Source organism: Helicoverpa zea, chromosome 19, assembly GCF_022581195.2.
Source record: "Helicoverpa zea isolate HzStark_Cry1AcR chromosome 19, ilHelZeax1.1, whole genome shotgun sequence".
Taxonomy (NCBI): domain Eukaryota; kingdom Metazoa; phylum Arthropoda; class Insecta; order Lepidoptera; family Noctuidae; genus Helicoverpa; species Helicoverpa zea.
The window spans coordinates 4,635,555-4,659,132 of NC_061470.1; the positions used below are offsets into that span (position 1 = coordinate 4,635,555).

General features: G+C 36.6%; 1 protein-coding gene across 1 annotated transcript; it reads left to right on the top strand.

Moving 5' to 3' along the window:
* Positions 1 to 1,127: 1,127 nt before the first annotated feature.
* LOC124639492 (serine protease gd-like) lies at positions 1,128 to 23,054 on the top strand. Its single transcript, XM_047176880.1, has 9 exons — positions 1,128 to 1,497; positions 15,449 to 15,611; positions 16,562 to 16,762; positions 19,188 to 19,491; positions 19,795 to 20,003; positions 20,381 to 20,542; positions 21,178 to 21,293; positions 21,669 to 21,816; positions 22,188 to 23,054. Exons 1-9 carry the CDS (start codon positions 1,291 to 1,293, stop codon positions 22,403 to 22,405), a joined length of 1,728 nt encoding a protein of 575 aa, XP_047032836.1. The 5' UTR covers positions 1,128 to 1,290; the 3' UTR covers positions 22,406 to 23,054.
* Positions 23,055 to 23,578: the final 524 nt, after the last annotated feature.

Below are 23,578 nucleotides of genomic sequence, written 5' to 3' on the forward strand. Positions count from 1 at the left end.
AGAGGGCACGTATCGCTAAGTCTAGCAATATTTTTATTCAGCTACATACTATGAAGCCACGAAGTATTATACCTAGGTTTATAGGTAAAATAGGTACCAACTTTTACATTTATACATAGTTTTACTATATTATGCAGTAATTCTTAAGATTTTTGTATGCAAAGCACGTGTCTCATCCACGGTATAATCAGATGTTCTTAGGTCCACGTTCACTGAGAACTTAAACGTCCGTTTTTCTTAAAACAACTGTTTAGGTACCTACTTTGGAAGTTAACGTACAAATCCGTAGCGGACATCGAAAGGGGCGAACATCAATGTCCCCGTAAGCTCGGCAAGACCCCGAACGGTCCCGGCGAATGAGTCATACTAATTATTTACCCTCATATTTATTTTCTTTCCAGTCAAACTGTATGTGTGTGTACTAAATTAAACAACTACCTAAATAAAAAAATATTTTTACGCCTTCAAACCTTTCATATTTAGCATCCCTTTAAAAATACCTTTTGAAAATCCAATCGTAAATACCGGGAATTCTGGATGGAAGTCGCCATGTTTGTTGTATTACTTGTTTTTTTAAGAAATCTGCCGTTTATTTTGTCGGTAAACTTCGGCCTTATTAGTACTAAGAATGAGTCAAGCTTAAAATCTTGAATGACTATGTTACGTTGTGACAAAAGCGACCTTGTCGGGTACAAATGTTTTACTTAAAAACAAGTTATTGAGTAAATAAATGTATACTTAGACTTTATAATCTTGTGTGTTTATTTATTTCTTGTGGGATTTTGTGTATTTTCGCTGTTTAAAGTACCTAACTGTAGTTGACAGAAGCCAGGGTTTTCCAAAATTCGCCAAAAAATCACTCTAGATAGGTAGTATACGGTAAAAAGAAATCGTATCTACTTTTGAATCAAGAATAACAATTTAAAACGAAAGAAAGAAGAAAACGTTTGTTCTATTCGATGTTTTTGGAAGTCGGTTCAAACGGTCAACTGATCTGTAGAAGTTGAAGTTATAAGCACCCTTTTCGAAAGAATGTCATATCATCATAAAACTTGGCACTTTCTCCCTTCTACGCGAAACACAGATCGTGTTCCAAGTACAAATTGTCCTCTTCAAACCACAATAAAATAAAAAGTTCAAAAGTCGACGGACCACAATGCGAAATGTTCTGTTTGGCCATCCATCTTGATAATAAAGCCAGTCCTCGGCCAATCGGACGCATGGACCGACGTCGCGAAGGATTTAAAATTCGAAGCGCAAAATGCGAACATTAATTCGAAATTTGAAAAAATGGATGTAAACTCCGTGTGCTTGTGTGTTCTAGTTTTAAGTTTAGAATTTGTGTGTGGCCAGTACTCGAGTTCGCCTTGCCCTGGCATTTTTGACTATGAAAGTGATGGGTATCAAGTGTACGGGAAAATTGTTTTGAGGCCAGTGGAGCCTGTGGCTAATTTAGTAGTTAGAATTAATTTTACTGTTGCTGCTCAATTATTTAGTGTGAGTATTTTGAATTTCACCTTTTACTATGTAGCTTATTGTACTTCGTATCAATTACTAGACTGGAACCTTTTTCGATACAGAGGATAGGTTTCAATGTAATCTTAAATGCTTGACCTTAGTCGATGGTATTCTTTTTTTTTCAAATATCGGCACCGATTTTAACACTACAAAACAAAAATCAAATCAAATGATACACTTTACGAAAAAGGTTGTCAGGCTCCGAAACAAGATCAACGTGTTTTTGACACACAAATTCCAAAAATTAATTAGGTTCCTAATAGGCGCGTGTTTGTTTTCCTAATTAAGTTCAACAACAATTCAATTAAATATTTTATTACGTTACTTTATAACTGAAACTGTATTTATAAAAAAAAAAAAACTAAAATTAAACAGAAAAATATTTTGTTTACTTACCACGTTATTGCGTAGACCAGTGAGTGCTACGAATCGCTACGCGTTTATTGTAACTGTATTCCGCTACTACGAGAGAGCTACGAAATCCGAGAAATTCCGAATACATACTGATTATTAATTAATGTTATACCGTTCCTATTACGGATAGTCAGAATACAGTGAGTCTGACACCAGTCTTACCAAGGGGTATGGGTTGCCCGGGTAACTGAGTTGAGGAGATCGGGCAGGTCGCTCCTTGTAAAACACTACTCAGCTGCATCAGGCTTGGGAGAAGATGATGCGTTAATCGTTTCATAGTACATGAGCTCATTATAAAAGTATGCGATATTTTTTCGCAAGTACTTGTTACTTAGCCAATAATGCAGATTTATCTCCGTCTGAACTTAGAAATTATTGACTGATTTCAGAGTGCAATACAGCCAGAATCTAGGATAACTGTTTGCTTTATATGTAGGTATATTCTTTATTTATATTTTCTATTTTCAATAAGAATAGAATAAAAATTTTATTATTTACAAAATAAGAAGTTTTCAACATCGTATCGTGTTTCAAATGTCAAATGACAGCTGGTCAGTTTGCCAAAAAAGTATTAAATTATAAAAGAAGTATCTAAAAAGCAGTGGCGTAGCGTGGGTATCTGCCGCCCGGGGCAGTTGTCGATTTTGCCGCCCCTTCCCGTGTATTTTTTTTAACAAGTGTTACTGGCCGTTTGTTATTTTTTACCGACTTCAAAAAAAGGGATTTTTTTTTGTATCGACGTTAAAAATCATGAAATGACCATTCCCGCTGTGGGTTAGCAGCGGTGAGGGAGTGTCAGACTCTTACTGACTAAAAACCGTCGTGTTCCGTCGAAGGCCTTTTATGTTCCAGAGCCGCGGTAATCTTTCGAACATCCCGCAGCCCCGGCAGAAGGGCAAGTAGACTATTTTATATCTTTGTTACTTGATTTCTTGAAGGTTTTAAAATTCTTTTAGGTACGCAGGCTAGCGAAGTAGGTACCTATAAGTATATATGAAATTGAAATAATTTAAAAGCGGGGCTACTTTAAACTGTTTAACTAATTAATTTAATTTACGGACTTAAACTAGTTTCCATGGAACTATACCTAAGCTTGAAATTTGGCCTGTATCTAGGTAGGTATTGCTTACCTATAGCATTCAAGTTTATCTAAACCAGTGGTTCTTAACCTTTTAGTCATGAGGGACCACCTCATTGGTTTACCTAAATTAGCACTCTGCTAAACGCATGTCGGCAGTTGTGTAGGTAAGCAAATGCAATAAAGAAAAACTTGCCTATGTAGTTTCCAAATGCGCGAGCGAAGCGAGCGCGAAATTTTTATCGGACTTAAACCAAATATTACGTAAAATGTAGCCCAAACGTACTTAACTTTTTGTTTGTTGACAGATGCAAAAATAAGGGCATATCGTTTTTAAATAGGCGAGCGAAGCGAGCGCGAAATTTTAATCGGACTTAAAACAAAAATTACGTAAAATTTAGCCCAAACGTACTTAACTTTTTGTTTGTTGACAAATGCAAACATAAGTGCATATCGTTTTTGAATACGCGAGCGAAGCGAGCGCGAAATTTTTATCGGACTTAAAACAAAAATTACGTAAAATTTAGCCCAAACGTACTTAACTTTTTGTTTGTTGACAGATGCAAAAATAAGCGTACACTGTTTCTGAATACGCGAGCGAAGCGAGCGCGAAATTTTAATTATTTTTTATTTAAGGCTCAAAACCAAAATTACGTAAAATGTAGTGTCACGTTTGTTTTAAGTACCAAATTTTAACAATAATTAATTTTAAGTTTAAAAAGTTTCAACTTTCTTGTTTAATGTTTTGTTATTGTTAGACAGTTTTATGTAGCGGCGCAGATACTAGTTGCGAACAATTTTTTTTTAATTGGTTAAATTTTGCCGCCCCCTAAAAGCTGCCGCCCGGGGAATTTGCCCCCCCTGCCCCCCCCACGCTACGCCACTGCTAAAAAGTAAATTAATCATCTCTATATTGCAGAAAATCTATCAACACTACAGAGATTATAAAAAAAAAAAACTTGAATTAAGTGGTTTACTTCAACATAATATATTAAAGGTGTAGTTTATTTCATGGTATATAATATATATACCTACTACTAATCAACACATTATTACAAACATGAATTACAAATCATTACCTATGTTAGGTATTTATAAGAGCGCTAAATATTTAGCAGCAAAGTAAATAGAAATTCAGATAATATAAATTAATTCAAAATATAGGTGTACACGCTTTCAAAGAAAAATGCTAGAAATAAGAAAATTTGAAAAAAAAATTGCTTAAGCAGAAGCTAGTACCGGTTCTTCCACTTTTTTTTTTTGCAATCGACCTTCCGTGATCAATGAACGAAAAAAAATAATTAACGTAGAAAATCTAGTTTCAAACAGTTTAAGAAGAAAATATGTTGGTCACGAGATCTTAAACCCGTTTCGGATTCTTATCAAAATGTTTTTGATTTTGGATTACATCTCCATTTAATTTAAATTTAAACAAACAAACATTTCACTGGAACGTTTTTGAAAATCAGTATCCAAACTAATATTATAAAGCTTATAATTATTTAATTGTGCAAAAAAGCTAATCTCAAAAACTACTGGAGCGATTTGAAATATTTTTTCGGTGACAGCTTGGTAATTTATCAAGAAAAAAAAATTAAGGTCAATTAATCTGGGTACGCAGAGTACCTAGGTTCCACTCGACGGGCGGGACAAACCGCTCTGGTTAGAAATATGGGAAATCAATTGAATTTGTCATTAAGAAAACTTGTAATCTCCTCATGAGTGATTTGATTTATTTAAGTAGATAGTTATTCTTATTTAAGAGTGTGTGATTTCATTTAAGTAACTCTTATGCCTAAATCCTGATTATACTTCCAAAAGATTTATGCTTTCGAAGATAAATCCCTCAAAGACAATGCTTGTATCATGACATGTTTTATTACTTATACTTAAATTCTAAGTTCCAAGGTATCTCATGTAAGGCTTGTAAAACATCATTTTTCATTCGATAAGATTCCGCAAATGCAAATAAGCGGTAAAAGGCTTTTGATGAATTTGACGGGCTAACACGCTGTCGAAAATTACTTTTTTGTGAAAAACTTTTTGTTATGAAGTACGAATAACCGATTCTTTATAGAAATCGAGAAAAGACAAACAATATGGGTTTAATTTTATCGGTTTTCGCTAAACTTTATATTGTAACGCGTCATCATCATCGTTGCACATAATTTTTTTAATGGTGGGTCCTTTCTTAGATTTGAGAATCGACCCTAGGGACGAGGGTCATAGGCCTATACCACTACTATTGATAGTTATAATACCTACATTACAATATAGGTAGCACAGGTAGGTACAACAACCTTAACTACCTAACGGCTTTTATGCTGAGCACATAAGTAAATAAATTGAAATATGAAGGTGTTAACGCTATCTTAAGAACCCGTTTTTGAAAGGATTTTGAAAGTTGGGGCAGTTATAAAATCTTTTAAATTAAGGAAACTTATCTTCTCCCTCGCATTGCCACCAAGACTATTGACCATAATTGACTAGCTTAATTGAACTCAGAGTTTAATGAGGGTTTTCTAAAATGGCGTCCACGAGGTGGCAGCACCGAGTCGTCAGGTCCAGGTAACTGTCAAAGTGCTTATCTTTACTATGAATAGTGAACGAAAAACTAAATCATATTGTGTTAACAAATTTTTCAACAAGCTTTTCCTTAGTACCAGTGACTTTTGCACCCTCTCTCTTAGCTCAATTTTTAGTTCGGAAACCTTATTCTGACCGTAGTCCATAATAAAATCAATAACACTTCCAATATAACAGAATTTCAATAAACAATAAGTTCGGACCCTACAATTCCATACTATTTGACAGCTGTTTGGACCTGACGCATACGAAGCGCCGCCTGGCGGCAGAAAAAGTATCGAAAACCCTCATTCAAATCATAGAGTAACATGTTTCTCAAAAATGTTTTGTTTTTGTGAGATAAAAACAAATATTTCCAGCTACTGTCATTAGATAATTAATCGATATATCCCGAATAACAGTAAAAAACTGAGTATCACGAATATACATCTAACAAAAAACGGTTCCTATTGTATTTAAGGCTCGAGCAGACCGGATGCGTATGCGTAACCACGCGCGTAGTCACGCGCGTAGTTACGGCGTAACCATGAGTTGTAATGTATGGAAATGTATGAGACAGGCCACACCGCTTGCGTAACGACGCGCGTGTCTACGTTACGCAAGCGGTGTGGCCTGTCTCATACATTTCCATACATTACAACTCATGGTTACGCCGTAACTACGCGCGTGACTACGCGCGTGGTTACGCATACGCATCCGGTCTGCTCGAGCCTTTATCCGTAAAAAGGTTTTCCTTGTAACTGACTTTTTTCATACGTTGTTGCAAATACTTACCGCGTTATTGTAGTCACCATAGACATAATATAGTAAACAGGACTGCGCACCTGTACCCAAAAAACGAGCCGAGTGAAACAGTTAGTACGGAGGCCGTCTGTCCCTTTCTAATAGGGTGACCATAAGATTAAGCTATGTGAGACAAATCCGAATTTGATAAGATTATTAAACACAGATTGATATTGAAGTTTTAACTTACGCAGTTTGTTACCTTAAGATATTAATATAGGCTTTTAATAATAAGCGGGAATAAGCAGTATAACAGTAGGAAGATTCGAAGTGAAGACTGATTTTTTTGTATTTTTGCTTCACATATAGACTGCTGAGCCATTTATGTCGCCTTTCTTCATTTTTTGGGAAGCTATAATAATAGTACAACAGTTTTAGAATCCATCACCCATATTTTGACTCATTACAAGAATTTATGGGCACCCTAGTTGTTTGATTCACGAAAATGTTATTATTAGCTAACCTGTTGAACGATATATTGCAACCACCGTAGAATTCACTTTTACAAGTATAAACGCAACACTTTTTCACTATTTTAATAGTTTAAACTGATTAAATAAAAAAAATATAAACAAAATTTTTAATGCTGAATATGTCCAAGAATGTTCAGGGTTACCACTACATATTAAAAAAAGCAAAATAAAAATTTATGTTCTTTATGTTTTAAGAATAAATGCGAATAAATTATTGCGATTGTTATTAATTTGTTGACTTACAATTGTTAAAATAAGATAAAAATATAAGTGATTCAATTGTTTTTTTTGGTAGACAAAACTGTTGATCATAACATTTTTTTATGCTGGCAAGGTGTTAGAAAGAGACAAACGGCCTCCGTTCCATAGACATAATATTAGTAAACAGGACTGCGCATATAAACCCAAAAAACGAGCCGAGTGAAACAGTTAGTACGGAGGCTGTCTGTCCCTTTCTAATAGGGTGACTATGAGATTAAGCTATGTGAGACAAATCCGAATTTGCTAAGATTATTAAACACAGATTGGTATTGAAGTTTTAACTTACGCAGTTTGTGACCTTAAGATACTAATAAAGGCTTTTAATAATTAGCGGGAATAAGCAGTATAAAAGCAGGAAGATTCGAAGTGAAGACTGTTTTTTTTTGTATTTCTACTTCATATATAGACTGCTGAGCCATTTATGTCGCCTTTTTTCTTTTTTTGGGAAGCTATAACAATAGTACAACAGTTTTAAAATCCATCACCCATATTTTGACTCGTTACAAGAATTCATGGGCACCCTAGTTGTTTGGTTTACGAAAATGTTATTATTAGCTTACCTATGGAACGATATATTGCAACCACCATAGGATTCACTTTTACAAGTATAAACGCAACACTTTTTCACCATTTAAATAGTTTAAATTGATTTAATACAAAAAATATAAACAAAATTTTAAATGCTGATTACGCGCCAAGAATGTTCAGGGTTACCGCTAGAAAAAAAAAAAAAAAAAACAAAATAAAAATTTATGTTGTTTATGTTTTAATAATAAATACGAAGAAATCAATGCGATTGTTATTAATATGTTGACTTACAATTGTTCAAATAAGATAAAAATTTTATGTGATTCAATTGTTTTTTGGGAAGACAAAACTTTTGCTCACAACATTTTTTTATGCTGGCAAGGTGTTAGAAAGAGACAAACAGCCTCCGTTCGAACTATCCTTCTCGGCTCGGATTTGCCTCTGTGTATTATGCAACCAATTTAGTACATTATTGCGTTGGAATAGAGTACATTTTCGTAAATATATATTTTGATCGTACGCAATCTTGTTTAATATAATTACATCTATGGTAGTCACCACACGAGGTCATAAGAAAAAAAAAAACAAAAAAATGGCGGTGCGTTTTTAGGTACGTATTCCAAATTCAAGAAGATCGGATTAAAAAAATATAAGTAACGATATGTATCGAAATTAAAACAAATTGTTTTAGGCACTCTTTTGTTTGAACCTAAACAAAGATTGGTTTAATAAACGATAATATAATTATTTAAGTGGCGACTTAATAACTGCAAAAAGTTATTTTATAAAACGGAACCCTGCACCGGCTTTGCCTCGACCGGGAAAAGATTTAAGGAAAAGGCTAAATGCAAGTCATTCGAATTTCAAAATATCAATGACGTTGCCAAAAAGTACTAACAAGGCTACCTATTTAATAAACTGACTAACTTTACAGTGATATAATTTCAAATATTCATTCTTTGACGAAGGTATGAATATCAGGGCTGCAGGATTGTTCGAAAGAATTACCGCGGCCTGGTACATAAAGGGCTTAAGAAGGAACATGAGGGGTTTTAGTCGGAGTCTGACACCCCCTAGCGCTGCACCCACAGCGGGAGAAGTCATTTGATGATTTCCTACCAAAAAAAAGGTATGAATGTCAAGGAACTGCAGTTGTCGATGTTATTTGCCGTATTCATAACTTGAATATAGGTGTGTTACACACATATAATATTTGTAAATAATGAGTAATCAATGGGATGACCCACGTTTGCTCAATGATGTGTGAAGTACCTATGTAACACTTACTTACTTGCATGAGGTTTGAAATAAATATGTATATATGATAATAAGAATATACGATTTATCTGTAGTGTAATGTATGTGAATATCGAGAGTTATGTTCAAAATTATAGGACCATTTTAATACTACTTACATCCTTCTTAAGAATATTGCAGGCAGCGCTACCAAGATTGTCTAAACTGATTTGTGTTCATTTTAAATGCCTTGTCTGCATGTGCATGATATATTTGGTATTTTAATTAATTTACGGGCTGCTCGTGTGTGTGTTCTCTCAGTTTAACTCCGCCTCTTTTAGATTCTCCGTCGGCGTCGAAATATAAAGTAACTGCTTGCGATAAAGGCTCCCATTTCCACTCTACAAATTCCAAATAATTTCTATTTACTTATAAGTTATATTAAGCTTATACCTACCTTGGGGCATCAACTCGTACTACTTTCCCCTGACGAACAAAATAAATACCTACTTAAAAAGACGACAAAGATGACGCTTTCTTAAAGCAGCCGATATTAGCTTTAACATTTTTACAAATTATTTAGTAATTTTACTATAGGTATCCTCATACCTAACTGATGATTAAAAGGAAAGTAATTCGAGGAAAGGAAATAACTTTTCATAATATTTTTATTTCGTTTTCGATGTTGGCAGGTACAGTCACCTTCAGGTCAGTGGTAATAGTTTTATAGGAAAATCATACTTATTACTGTCGAGTTAAGGTGCATGACAGTTACCACTAATGTGCAGCTTACTGTACCTACGAATGTTTTTTAAAAAACTAATCGAAGAAACTTTAGAAGGATTTTTAATGAACATTCAAAATTCTGCCGAGCCGTTGTGATTAATTTTTCGAAAAAGGAAAAGGTGTCAAATTGTCACAGTTATCTTTTTTGAAGGTCACAAATTAATGATCATTTAATAATTGGTGAGTCAGACTCAGCTTATTACCGTCAAAGGAGAGAAGAGTGAGAGAAAACATCTTTTAAAACTTTAAAAAATAAGTTAATTGATAACAGTGACAAAATACAATACCTACGTAAGTACCTAACTTAATATATCGGGTATGTCGTACCTTATCCTTTGCCTGTATCCTTCCTGTTACCTGAAATACGGTTTTTTTCAAAGAAAGTTTTAAACGTTACTTTTCCCTTTTAACTTGTAAGTACCTATAAATAACTAACTTTACAATCTTTGACAGCATAATGCGGTTTTCCGCCATTGTATGAAAAATTATAAAGTACCTAGGTATGTAACAGATTCTGACATATTGTTCATTTGCCCTTCAAAAGTACAGGTAACCGAGAATAGTTAGTACCTAAGTCAAATTGTTACCTATTTAATAGGTACGGATACGAAAAAGCAGTAGTTACGTAAACTTATCTCCCTAAGGTAATTTGCACAAAAATATTAAATAAGTAATACAGCCCAAAAATACCACAAGAGTGAAATGGTTGACAATTCCGAATTACTTATTATGGTAGCTAGACGAATTGGGGTTGGGGGCTTGGGGCATCATTTTCAGTGGAGAATTTTGGGCAATATTTTCAGTGGTAAATTTTACAGGATATTAAAAAAATACATAATATAGGTACCTACTCGTGGTTTTTGGAACCACATTGATTCAAAGGATTTTATTATTATGAAGTTTTATGTCCCAAAATGCTTTTTCTTTTTAGCGGATACCTCCAGGACAGGTCATTTATTTTGAAGACAATATGATCATTAAAATCACGCCCACGTGCAAGATACACATTATTTAACGTATGATAAAGGATGACCGGTCACATATACATAATGCGTTAAGTATTTTGTCGCCCAACACGAGTTTACAGTCAAGTAAGGGAACACTAGTTCGGAACACTTAGTCCTAACTTAACTGGAACTTTGCCAAAACACGGTACAATGTCATCTTATATAGCTAGCTACCTAAGGCTAAAATGTGGTTTAGACTTACTCAAAGAGTCGTGATTGCATAACACTTTCGCAGAAACTAGTGTAGTTGGTAATATGATTTACTTAAAGTAGCATTTAACATTTAGGTAGGTTATCCTTATTTGTACTAGCGAAGCAAAAAAAACTTAAATAACAAAACAGTTAATAACTTTAAGGCGATTAACACACGGCACCGCGCACCGCCGCGGTAGGCGGTGAAAAGCGGATCTTATGTCGCTGTATTAAATCCGTTGATGCCTTACACGCGGCAACTACACCGCCTGACCGCGCGTTCGAGCGGTGCTCTTTTGTTCGAGCGCCACCGCCCTCCGTAGCGGTGCGCGATACCGTGTGATAATCGCCTAAAACGGCTGAGCCGTTACCGATGCGCCGAGGCTACTAGCTAAACGCGAAAAGGAGAGACGGAGTAAGGAAAAACATCAGTTACCCTAAAAAATCTTGTGAAGAAAGGTAACTGACCTACATAACAACAGTTTATGTCACAAGATCGGAAAAGCTCTTTATTAATCACTGACCTACCTACATTAACTGTTTAGGAAAATCCAAAAACATCATAACGTAACTCTATCTATCTACGTAAATACTTTTTGGTGCCAAAAGATGACACATTGATATATATCAAGGTCTTTCGAGGTATATTACCGGACAAGCTAGTACGCAAAAGGTCATCAGATGAAGAAGTATTTAATTTATTTCGTTGGCTACAAGATTTATTGAGAAAAACATGTTATTTCGCATACTTGCTTCAATAGTGAGATACCGTTTCCTAGTACATTTGTGTACCAGGGCCGAGGTAGCTCTTTCGAACTATCTCGCAGTAACGGCCTATGGGAACGATCAGTTACGCGTAAACTAACGAGGCTCCTTGAGACATCTGACAACGAACGATTTTTGGTATTTTCGGGTCCAAAAGCGTATAGGGGTGAAAACAGTACTTAACGTTCCTCACCCCCCACTCACCCGTATTTTCACGCGCTACTTTTTTAGGCGATTTTCCGATATGGCTCCTCCAAGTCATTTGGTTCTTCATGCTCCGGCCCTAAGGGAACTTCTCTACTAGCGGAGTTTGCTGCATAGTTCCTAGTTTTTCTTTGCTTTGCTGACTGCTCTTTGACGAGAGTGTGGAACAGAACACGCCGCCGAAACTAGGTATATGGACCTAAAACCAGCTACGGAGTTTACCATGACCTCATAATTGCTGAGCTTGATGGATTGAGCAGGATGACTTTTGTTGTGTACTTCTTAAGTCAATGCTCGAAGACACGATTTTGAGAAATGACACCTCTTAAATCATCAATTCCTGGTACTTACTTACCTACTCAGGTACGCAGACCGCAACCCGAATTCCTAGCCCTCCCTTTATTAAGAAGGTAAATCATAATAATTGCTAATATAAAGCTGAACAGTTCGTTTTTCTGTACTTACAGTGACTACTTTGTTACTAGTTTATTACTTTGTTATTAGTTGGTCCATTTAGCAAGGAAGGTCTTATTCGGATGCACAAAACAGTTCCTACCAGACTCGCGTGAAATAGCGGGAACGGCAAATGCTTAGTAAACTAATGGCACAATTTTGTTCCTTACAATAATTACAAAGAAATAAGTAAGCTAGCCTGTACATATTTATTTACATTTTCAACATTTACATTATCTTAAAAAAAAAACTAAATCTATATTTAAATACATTAAAAAAAACTTAAAACTAACAAAGTAAGCAAGAAACCTTCCTTCAAACAACTCATATATCAATGTAGGTACTTTTCTCAAGCTTTCAAACATTAACTGCACAATTTTCCTCATTGCTTTCTTAGTGTACCGCAAACTGCAATATAAGTAAGTAAATACAACCTGTTTGCATCACCGGTAAACTTCGAAGATTAATGTAGACGGTTGATGGGAACATAAGTTATGTAGTTACTGGGAGTTACCTTTTATGGGAACTTGAAATCAACTTGAACTTGCAGGGCTGTCAAGGATAAATAGCGCCGTTGGCACATTTTTTGTGGTCGTAACGGATCCTCTCGTACCTTGGAATACAAAGGAGGTTGGGACTTAGGTTACCTGGTCGCTACTGAAAGGAGTATTTATCTTCAATCTTAACAAATCAATAAAAGAAACATACAAATGAACCTTTTTTTATTTATTTTAACGTCCATTCAATGAGTGTTCATTTGTTCAACTCAAGCAAAGAGCTTTGCAATTTATGGCCATTAATAATGCCTTTTATAACATGGTAACCCAGTGGCTGCAAAGAATTTGGTAAAAAATCGGACCCTTTATTTTTTATTGCCGACATTATATTAACCGTATATCCGATAATTTATAAGGACGGAAATTGCGGATGCTAAATCCGTGATAATAATAAAAAATACAGTTACAACTTATATTTCCTAAAATATAAGCTAAAATGCCGCTGAAGAGGTAAAACACACATTTTTGGAACTATAAAATGCTGCCTGATATCGAAATCATAACTAAATGATCTTCAATAAAAAGATGACAAAAATAAAAACTGGCGTTTACCGCTTTCTGAGAAAAATGCACAAACTTATTTTATTTTATTGAGTGGAGTGCAAATTATAGGTAATTGGTTTTTAAAACGAACTCATTACATTACATTTACAGTAGTTGGATAAAGAAGCAATTACATTATTAACCGACTTCAAAAAAAGGAGGTTCTCAAGTCGCCTGTTTCTATTAACTATAGATTTCACTGACCAAATTAAAAATAAAACACTTATGCAGCAGAAGGTAGCCCTATCAGCGTACCTTCATAGATAAATCTTGTCTGTGGTAGGTAGTAAAAGCGCGAACAACATTTTTGCGTGTAATTTAGAGCTTTTGCAGTTAAAATGCCGCGGAAAATAATCTGAAAATCTTTAATTTGTACTTTAACAGTCAGTCAGTTAACGATCTAAATATTATAAAACAAGTACCTAGCCTTCCACAAGCAGTTTCACCCATGCATCCGTCCCGTGGGATTTAAGTGGCCTGCCCTCCTCAGATCCTGAGATTAGCGTGTTTAAACTAACAACTTTATAATGCATGTTATAGATACATGCATTTATATAGAATGACGACCATAGAAACGATGGCAGTGTGAAAGATGATATGGGTGCAAAACTTATGAGATACGTTAGACAGATAGGAGGGTATCAGAGAAGAAGACGTGTTGCACCGACCCGTAATAAAAATAACACAAAAAGAAAATAAATAGAAGGTAGATTTTTGTGTTATATTAAGATGTAACTAGATAGGTACTGAACGCACGAAAAAAGCAGGAAATCCCCTCAGGATCTTTGAATTTTGCATTTGCTTTAAAATAGGTAATTAAACTTGAAGTTTAACTATTATTGTAATAGTCAACCGCTTGTTTCCTTGAAAATCTTATGTAATTAATTTATTAAGAGTTGATGAGATTCGAGTCGGAATTGAATTATTAAATCGAATTTGGATTTCGAATCAATAATCCACCTTTGAATAAGTTTTTACGCGTATTATATAATTTCTATTATAAGTATAAAAAGGGTTAGTTACACTAGGTACTTATAATTCGGGACCGTTTAAGTTGAAAATTAGAGGGGAGAATTGACCCGGGACAAGGACATAATATGAGCTTTTTTCACCATCCGGCTACGGGACGCGGGTGAAACAGCGGGTAAATTAAATACCCCTTTATAAATGAAGTTTAAACTTTACCTACGTATCACTACATAGTATAAAACAAAGTAGTTTTTTTCTGTCCCTATGTCCCTTTGTACGCTTAAATCTTCAAAACTTCGCAACCGATTTTCATGCGGTTTTTTTATAGATAGAATGATTAAAGAGGAAGGTTTATATGTATAATAACATACATTAAATAGTGGGGACATACTGTTATCCCGTGCGAAGCCGGAGCGGGTCGCAAGTTTCATATAAAACATTTACTAAGTCACAATACCTATGTAAACACACCTAAGCATTAGATAACTCATTAACTGCATGAATAAAAACAATATCAATTTATCCTTAAGCTTTAAATGTATTGTGATGCAAGTAGGTACTTAGGTACATAAAATAGATAGGTACATAGAATTATAACACAAATAAATAAGTAGTACTTACCTTCTTTATGATTATGCTTAATTTAATATAAGTTTATTCTATTCGTTTCTTAGTTTTCTTGCAGTGTCGCACACGCTTAGCTTTACTTGTTTTTTTTTTTAAATCCAATCAAATTTCGTTTATTCAAACTTGGCTGCAAAACAGCACTCGAACGACAGTTTACAAAAGACAGCCCCCAAAGCGTCCACCCTTTACCACTTTCTATGTGTTTTTGCTGGGAAGAAGAAGTGGCGCAACAAACTCCCCAGCAACGTTTTGTTATCCAACCTGTCAACTAGGTATCTACCCCTTGTTTTGCAGGGTGTTTCAGACATTTCCCAGCTACACCTCTATTCTTTTTGGAGCGCTTTGTGTCCCAGGGCACGATCACTCTTTCGAACAGACCCGGAGACTCGGTTGTCGTCCTTAGGGCTCTCACCGAGTTTTGCTGACAGCTCTTTAGCTCCAAAATAAGATTCTAATTTCTTTTTCCAGAATTACGTAGGCCGTTTAGAAGCGCTGGACAGCACCCACCTCCTGCAGAAGTATAACCAGGGTCAGGCTGTGAGCTACATGGTGCATTTCCCCGTGACTTCTCCGCTGCCAAAGCTGACTGCACTCACTGTGAATGGTGATGTCGTGTGCTATGGGCCTGGAGGTGATTATCTAATTATATTTACCTACTTATAAAGCACATTATTACAATGATGTTTACTGGTATTATAAAGCTGAACATTCTTTCAATGAAAGATAAGATAACCCATTTATAGAGGAAGGCTTTTTAGGAACGGACGTGAGAAGTAAGTAAATAGGCATGCATGGCATCCTTGGAATGCTTAAAATCGCGAGCAATGACAATTTATTGAAACAGCAAACAGCTTCATACCTATGTACCTAGTAAGAAAATGTCACGGAGATTGTAGGTATTTTACCGTCATTTAATTGTGGTTAGACATTTGGTTTTCCCAGTTTAGCTTTTAACGTTTTCAACGTTACTTTGTTTTTTACCAAACTTACTTTTAACAGATCATGCAAAGAGTTCAATAGAGACCCATGACTAACACATTAACGGTCACCCTGCAAACTGTAAAATAAAACAGGGAAACGAAAAGACGAACACAGCATTAATGACTTCCTTTTACGTCAAGATTTTTATTTGATTACGCATTGATATTTAAAATACGTATTAGGGAACCAACGTCAGTTTTGGTCCCGATTCCCTACCGACCTAACGAAAACTGGTTGTGTTAAATATGACGTCAAACGGTTCTGTGACAATTTCGCCGACTTTTTCCTTGAGTTGTGGGTAATCAGTTACGTATGCAAGTCCTACCTTTATCTCATCGGTTTTACCACATTTTGTAAACACAGTTAGCCAAATGTTGGCTCCAACATGTGCGCCAATGTTAGGAGCATTTTTGTCAGCCATCCTAACAAAAACATCTCCACCATATTTGTACCTAGGGAAGACCAATAATGGCCCCAAGAGGGACGAAACGAAGACTTCATCTTTCTTCCATGTGCAAAGCTAATTATTATAGGATAGTAAAGGGATCGTCAACGTTTAATAGACTCTAGATATTAATCCAAAAACCCTGAACTTTCCAGATATACCCAGACCGAACCAGTACGTCACGACCCTAAGTCTTCAACACACGTCATTCCTGCAAGGCAATGGACCGGTCTACAACAACTTCCAGCATCAGCCACAGCACAGACCACAGAGGCCTCCAGACCATGTGATAGATGATGACGATGCCACTGCTCATATCTATACCTTCAATAATATTGATCCTACATGGACTACTGGTAAGATAGATATACAGTCATGGTCAACTAATTAAAGACACTGTTGGAATCTTAACTTACCAGGACTTTTCATCTGTATTTCTTTTTTCAGATTGCCATTGAAACTTTCTTTTCTATTTTAAAATATTCAAGAGGGCCTTGTGAAATGTTAAAACCAATGACTATATTCAATAATCCCCCGCGACTAGTTTTTTTTCGCTTTATCCGAATCTCGGGCGGTATGATCCATAACGAGGCCTGGCCATCTAATTAAAAACACTACATTTGCTCAGAGGAAGAAATACAAATTATTAATATTATCGAAGTTGCCTTTCTAGACTAACATTCCCTACACTATAATTAAACATTTCAATAAATATTTAGATTTGGTTTATTTCCTTTTACCTCAATAACAGTACGACATCCCTGAACGAGCAAACGGTCAGTTTTGTAGAAGTCGCTAAGGGAATTTTCTTCCATGATTAATAAAAATCTGTGTAAAATTGATCGATGATCCATGTACGACTTATTGCCATGATATTTTCCGCGTATTACCAGTTTTTGTTTCGTTGGATTTGCAATAGGCCAAACCAAAACCGTCATAAGTTGCCCGATCAAAGAGTAATGTTTACTACTCTTGCAGTGTTTTTCTGAACTTTTCTAATTTGGAAAGTCCGGAAAGTTCTAATGACCGGTAAATTATGCTTAGCTTATAAAAATATGCTTATTTCTGAAATAATATAGAACTTGAATTCGCGTATTTTTGATAATACCTTTCTGAAGGGTCTTACACTAAATAGTGGCGAGCAGCCCCACATTATAAAATTTTCGCCTCCTACGTTTGAGAACTTTCTTGGTGTACTTTGGTTCCATCACATGTTTTGGAGGTGACTAAAATCAATTTATTTTTATAGACTTCATCAAATCCCTTTGTTTTATCAGATAAAAAATCATCATCATATCATTTTTCAATACTTGTTCAGAGCAACCTTCACCTTTGATAGAAAACGCCAACTACAGTAGGTATGGATATGCGGTGCTTTTCCAAAAGTAACAATTCCGATATACAGGTTCAGGTTTTCCCGACCCGGCCGTCATCTTAAAGTTCTACAGACACAAATTTCGTCCTTTTAGCATCATATTACTCCGAAAAAAAAACGGTACCGAATAATATGAATGGATCTCTACTTCCTTATAACACCACTGTAAAGTCCGTTTGCGGACAAGTTTTCCTTGGCGTCCGTTTTCAGTTGTTCCCAAACCTTGTTTTTTATTTAAGTGTAATTAATAAAGCGTGTTTAATAGTAAATTTATTACCATGTTCTTATTATACTTCAAGTGGTATGAATGAATCTGCATGACAAAACTTTATGAAAAAAGTCTAAAATATTTTACTCACCGCAAGTTTTGTTTTTGTCATATTGATTGGACTAAAATGAATAATTTTAATGAAGAAAACGTAATTTATTACCCAATTTGAGTTCTCAAAAGAATTTTACTCACTTAAAAAAAAATGTGGTGACTGTTTCTATCTTTCGTTTTTTTTTCTTATCTCGGCTTTTACTGTCTTTAATTAGCTGACCAGCCAAGTATCCGCTATAAAAGTTAGTGTTCAGTTACCATAGAGCGTTATATCTAAAGTATTGAAGAAAGTAATTAAATATTTTTTGTCCTTAATTTAAAGAACACAATGTAATGTTTATTTTAATAATAATTACATTACATTTTATACCATGCTTAAGCTCATGTCTGTACCATAACTATTTGTTTCCGTTCGAGTTGGGGGTGTCTTTAATTATTTGACCATGACATAGTAGTTCTATCTGTACTTCTATGCCACTTATAAAGGCTTCGGAACTAGGGAACCGACTTAAAAATTCTTCCACTGTAGGATAGTTAAACTATCCCAGAGCAACATAGGCAGGATATATTTTGTTCGGGTATGGGAAGATGTTCCCTCGGGATACGGGTGAAACCGTGGGACAAGTGTCCAACAGGTAGTGTCCACGTGTCACAGTTGAACATTATGAGAAGATGTGTATCGGCGGCGAAGAACTTGTTTTGGAAACTCAATATTTTGTCACACACGTGTGTGACGTTATAGGTACTTATTATAACTCTTTAAGAGTGCAGGTGTTAGAGCATATTGGTAGGTAGGTAAGCATTGCTTCCAAAAAAAGACTGCAATAATAAATTGGGTCTTCGAACCACACTGGTCAAAACGTGAGTCATCTCTAGGTCACATGTAATAAAAACTGTTCAGCCTTACTTGACTATTTTTCCCCATAATTTATAGCTTTTGTTTAGTCAAAACAAAACTAATTCAGTGCAGTATTTTCAAACACAAGTTTTTACCTGTGTATTTTCGATCAACCCCGACATAGTCGGGAATGCCATACTACGATGCTTATCCGTTCCTACAATAATCACCACAATCTCTTTCCAGGAAACTCCCCGTATTACGTGGTAAACAACTCCAGTCCATTTTCTCAATCAACCCAGCAGTACCAGCCACCTACCCAACAAGTATTCCAGTCCAACAGACCAGTCTACGACCAATATGAGCAGAGTGTGCCATTCCAAGTGACGACGCGAAGACCAGTCACCTACAGACCTAATACTCCTGTGTTCGAGCAAATGACGAAGAGGCCGACTTATGAGCCTCCTGCCACGAGGCCTACTGAGTTCAATAATAATAACTTCTATAGTCCTGATCGCGTGTCTCCAACGGCTAGGCCTATGGTTACCAGGTGAGAATCTGATGTACGTTTGTTTCTTTTACTCTAGAAAGCAGGTGAGGTGTTCTATTGAGCAAGCTCGGGGCCCCTAGCAAAAATAAAGCAGGGATCCTTCAAAGTAGGAAACTTCTTGCTTACCTATCGTGGCTGTACAGCGAAAAAAAGAAGTCAGTTCCGTTGCCCTGGGACGCTAAAGACTTAGGTAAATTCTTCTTTGTAACATAAACGTTTCTTGAATGGGCCGGTATTAAAACTGAAAAGATCACCGATATGGCTTTACACCTCTATTAATAAATATCTGTTTTATACTTACAGCCCAGACCAACGTTTCTCAAATGGTCAAACCAGAATGGATGGCTGCGGCGAAGTGGCTGGTGGTAACGAGAGAGTGCCTCTGATCTACAACGGACAGTCATACCCGAGGGGCGATATCCCGTGGCTCGTGGCTATCTACAAGAGTGAAGCAGCCACTCTAAGGTTCATTTGTGGCGGAACTCTTGTGTCTGATCGTCATGTTCTTACAGGTACGTTCTTTTTGATACGTTAAAGTCAAGTTCTCGACGTTGCAAATACGAAAAAAAAAACAAAACATTTAAGGACATCCAGCTGATCAATTACGGTGGTTACTAGCACAAGGAATTCACCACTTCAATCATTGAGAGACTATCTCGATCAAGTTACAGTTTGACAATTTGAAAAGTTCGAACCACTCCGAGGATAGCAGTAGCGAGTCAATAATCGGTAAAGTTTGATAAAGCCTTCAATGGAAGCGCGAAGCTTCTGAACATAGATGAGATGAGACCAGTATAATGATTTCATTCTCCTTTCTTATATATCCTGCAAAATATGCGTGGTCAGGTATCTTCTGCTCTTTATTAAACATTTTCTCTTGTCTACACAGCTGCCCACTGCATGCAGCGTCGTGGCGAGTCCACCCACATGAAGGACATAGTAGTCAAGGTTGGAGTACACAACCTGAATGACTGGAGCGATGACATCACGGTCACTAGGACACTCATGACTGCCGCTATACATGACTCGTTTAATCCTGCTACGCTTCAAAGTGAGTATGGTTTGAGAGGAGTTATCGATTTGAACACGTCGAGTTCCCTCGTTGGATGATCCTCTGTCAATCGTGTCTGTGAATCGTGAATTCTTTATAATGCCTCATTGAATGAGCCTCTTCATATTATTAGAGAGGTATTAGCCCTGAACCCAAACAAGACTTTAGCTGCTCATATGTTAAATCAAAGTTTAACACCTCACTCTGCAAAACCCTCATACTGTTTTAAAGGTAAATTTAATGAAAAGCCAAGCGGGACTTTCGCTTGAAGATAGGCATTCATTAGGATCTTTCTATAATTTTTGACGAGACACGGGCTTACAATGCCTTGCACCATATCGCTATTGGTTATCGTGATAGATAAACGGTGCAACAAGGTGTTAAACTATATTATAGTTCGGCCATTCAGAGAATGCGTTCCTGACACGTCGCGATTGAACTGACGACGTAACTTTGCAATGGCGTTGCAGTTACGATAAAAATATTTTTGCTGGTTGTTTACCGTTTTAACAATTGAGGAGCATTAAAACAACATTATTATATCAATAATCAATGAATGTTATTACGTCGTCAGTTCAATCGCGACGTGTCAGGAACGCATTCTCTGAATGGCCGAACTATAATTGTAATTTCAGATGACATCCTCATCGCCACGATGAACAAGCGCGTGACGTTCAACACGTACATCCGACCAGCTTGTCTGTGGGGAGACGACACTGATCAATCACGTGTCGTTGGAGCTACTGGAATTGTGAGTAACCAATAGACCTTTTTTAATGGGAAATCATCAAATTACGCCTCTGACTCTTATGACTAAAACCCAGCATGTTCCTGAAGGTATTTGTCAGCGCTCTTCGGCCATCTATCCATACATCATAGTGTTTTGAGATCTGGTTCAATCACTGTTGCTAGGCTTGCTGAATACCTCCAGGAACACCCTTCCTTTCGCATTGCAAATTGCAATATTTAAACTTTGCCTTTTGGCCATATAAAGAACGATGCCCGTGATTTTAGAATAGTACTTAATTGCTTAATTGTCTTCAATAAGGATTAGCCAAAAATTAGAACTGATCAAACCTTGAGGGAAATTCTTTCTTTCGAATATAACAATGGTTTCTACTTCCAGGTGGCCGGTTGGGGTGACCAAGGAGTGGGCGGCGTGGGCAAGCAAGGCGAGCCTCACATGGTGCGCATCCCCATCGTCAGCACCAAGGACTGCCGAGCCAGCAAGCCTGACTTCCACAAGATCACCTACGACACCACGCTCTGTGCTGGTATGTATTCAGGAATAGCTCTTATGTAGACGTAGCTAAGGTATATTTAAGATCGACAATGTTTTGCAAGTGCAAGTGTAACAATGATTATTTTGTTATTTTGGGAGTTTCTCAGTTGCCTTAATGCCATACCACCGACATCAAAATATTAAGTCTTACATGCAATATTCTGGGTTTGTTTTATATGGTACGACACCAGACAATGTGCTTCTACAATACCGCAATTTGGAGAAATTCCACTCCTTTTAAAACACAAAATGTCGAAAATAGGTACTGCGTCCTGAGGCGGGTATTTTAAACTTAAATACTTAGGTATTTTAAAATTAGGCATAGGCACATTCAAACCGATAACCATTTGCATTTGTTCACAGGAGACAGAAACGGCTCAGGCCCCTGCATAGGAGACTCCGGCGGAGGCCTATATCTACTAGACGGAGGCAAGTGGAGGCTCCGGGGCATAGTCTCAGTGTCTCTTCGAGCAGCCAACGGCGACAACACTTGTAACCTCAACGAGTACATAGTGTTCACTGACACGGCCCAATATCTATCGTGGATCAAAAAGATATTAGCCGAAAAGCATTTTGATTAATAAATATAGTATTGTTTTATTTTTCTTTAAGACTGGTACTATGATAGTGAATTGTAACGGGATTTGTCCTTGATAATGTTTGCTTTCTGTTCGAATCTAATGTATGTAAAAATCTTTAAGTTCAGATTTGACTATAATATAACAGTTTTGGAGACTATTTGTAATTTTTGTTGCTGGGACATTTAGCTAAACGTTTCTCATTTGTTTTTATAATAGTAGATTAAACATTGGTCAGCGCAAAATGTGCTATATCTGCTCAGTTAGGTATAAGATAAATTAATTATACATTAAGTATACATTTAAGTCCACAGTTGCTTATGACAATAAATATTTAGGTTTGTAAGAAAGTTATAGTAAGAATGACAATAAAACGTGTGTATTATTAAAATTACTTTATTTCTAATTCAAATCTTGCCACTGTACAGTTGGTTGTCTCACTTTTTTTTTACGAATTCCACCAATTTGTATAAAAATGCGAGGTGCCGTATGAAGCAGCGAAAAGATGGGCAAATAAGCTTAATTATTGTTCAAAGCTAATCTACCTATTTCACAACAGCCATATTTAACAAAATATAATTATAGTTACGTAGATTAAGTTTAGACAACATTATTGCTATGTCTGACTCGCCAATAAATAAATTATGCAACAGTGTTTTTTTTATTTGTTTACTAAAGGTCTCTGCACACAGCGGGCGCGGCGGGACGGGACGGGACGGCGACGCAGCGCTGGCGCGGCGGCATCGGTCACACTGCGGGCGCGAGCACGTCCCGTCCCGCCTGTATTCGTGTGTGTTGTATACGTGACTTGTATTAACGCTCGGCGCGGCGGTTACCGTCACGTCGGGCGGGACGGCTCTGTGTGGTGTCGTCCATAATATCTAGTACATTACAACTGCTCAGTGTCGCGTCGCCGTCCCGTCCCGCCCATGTCCCGCCGCGCCGCGCCCGCTGTGTGCAGAGACTTTAAACTCGTTTCAGGCAGGCAAGTCTGCATCGCAATATTACCTATAGTTTGTTTCACAGTTGGCCTAGAAACACACCCAAAATATTGAACTTCTGAACGAATCCACGACTATCAATGTCAGTGTCAAAATTCAAATGTTAATGTCAATTTTCGCGGTTTTCGTTCGACTGTCACAGCTGGTGGTCGGTTGTTTACGAGTAAATAATTAG

Bases quoted from the DNA above. Each gene is read 5' to 3' on its own strand.
- LOC124639492 (XM_047176880.1), top strand. From the start codon at position 1,291: ATGGATGTAAACTCCGTGTGCTTGTGTGTTCTAGTTTTAAGTTTAGAA. The intron at 16,763-19,187 runs GTAAGATAGATA...ATCTCTTTCCAG, and splicing joins TGATCCTACATGGACTACTG to GAAACTCCCCGTATTACGTG. The intron at 20,543-21,177 runs GTGAGTATGGTT...TTGTAATTTCAG, and splicing joins TAATCCTGCTACGCTTCAAA to ATGACATCCTCATCGCCACG.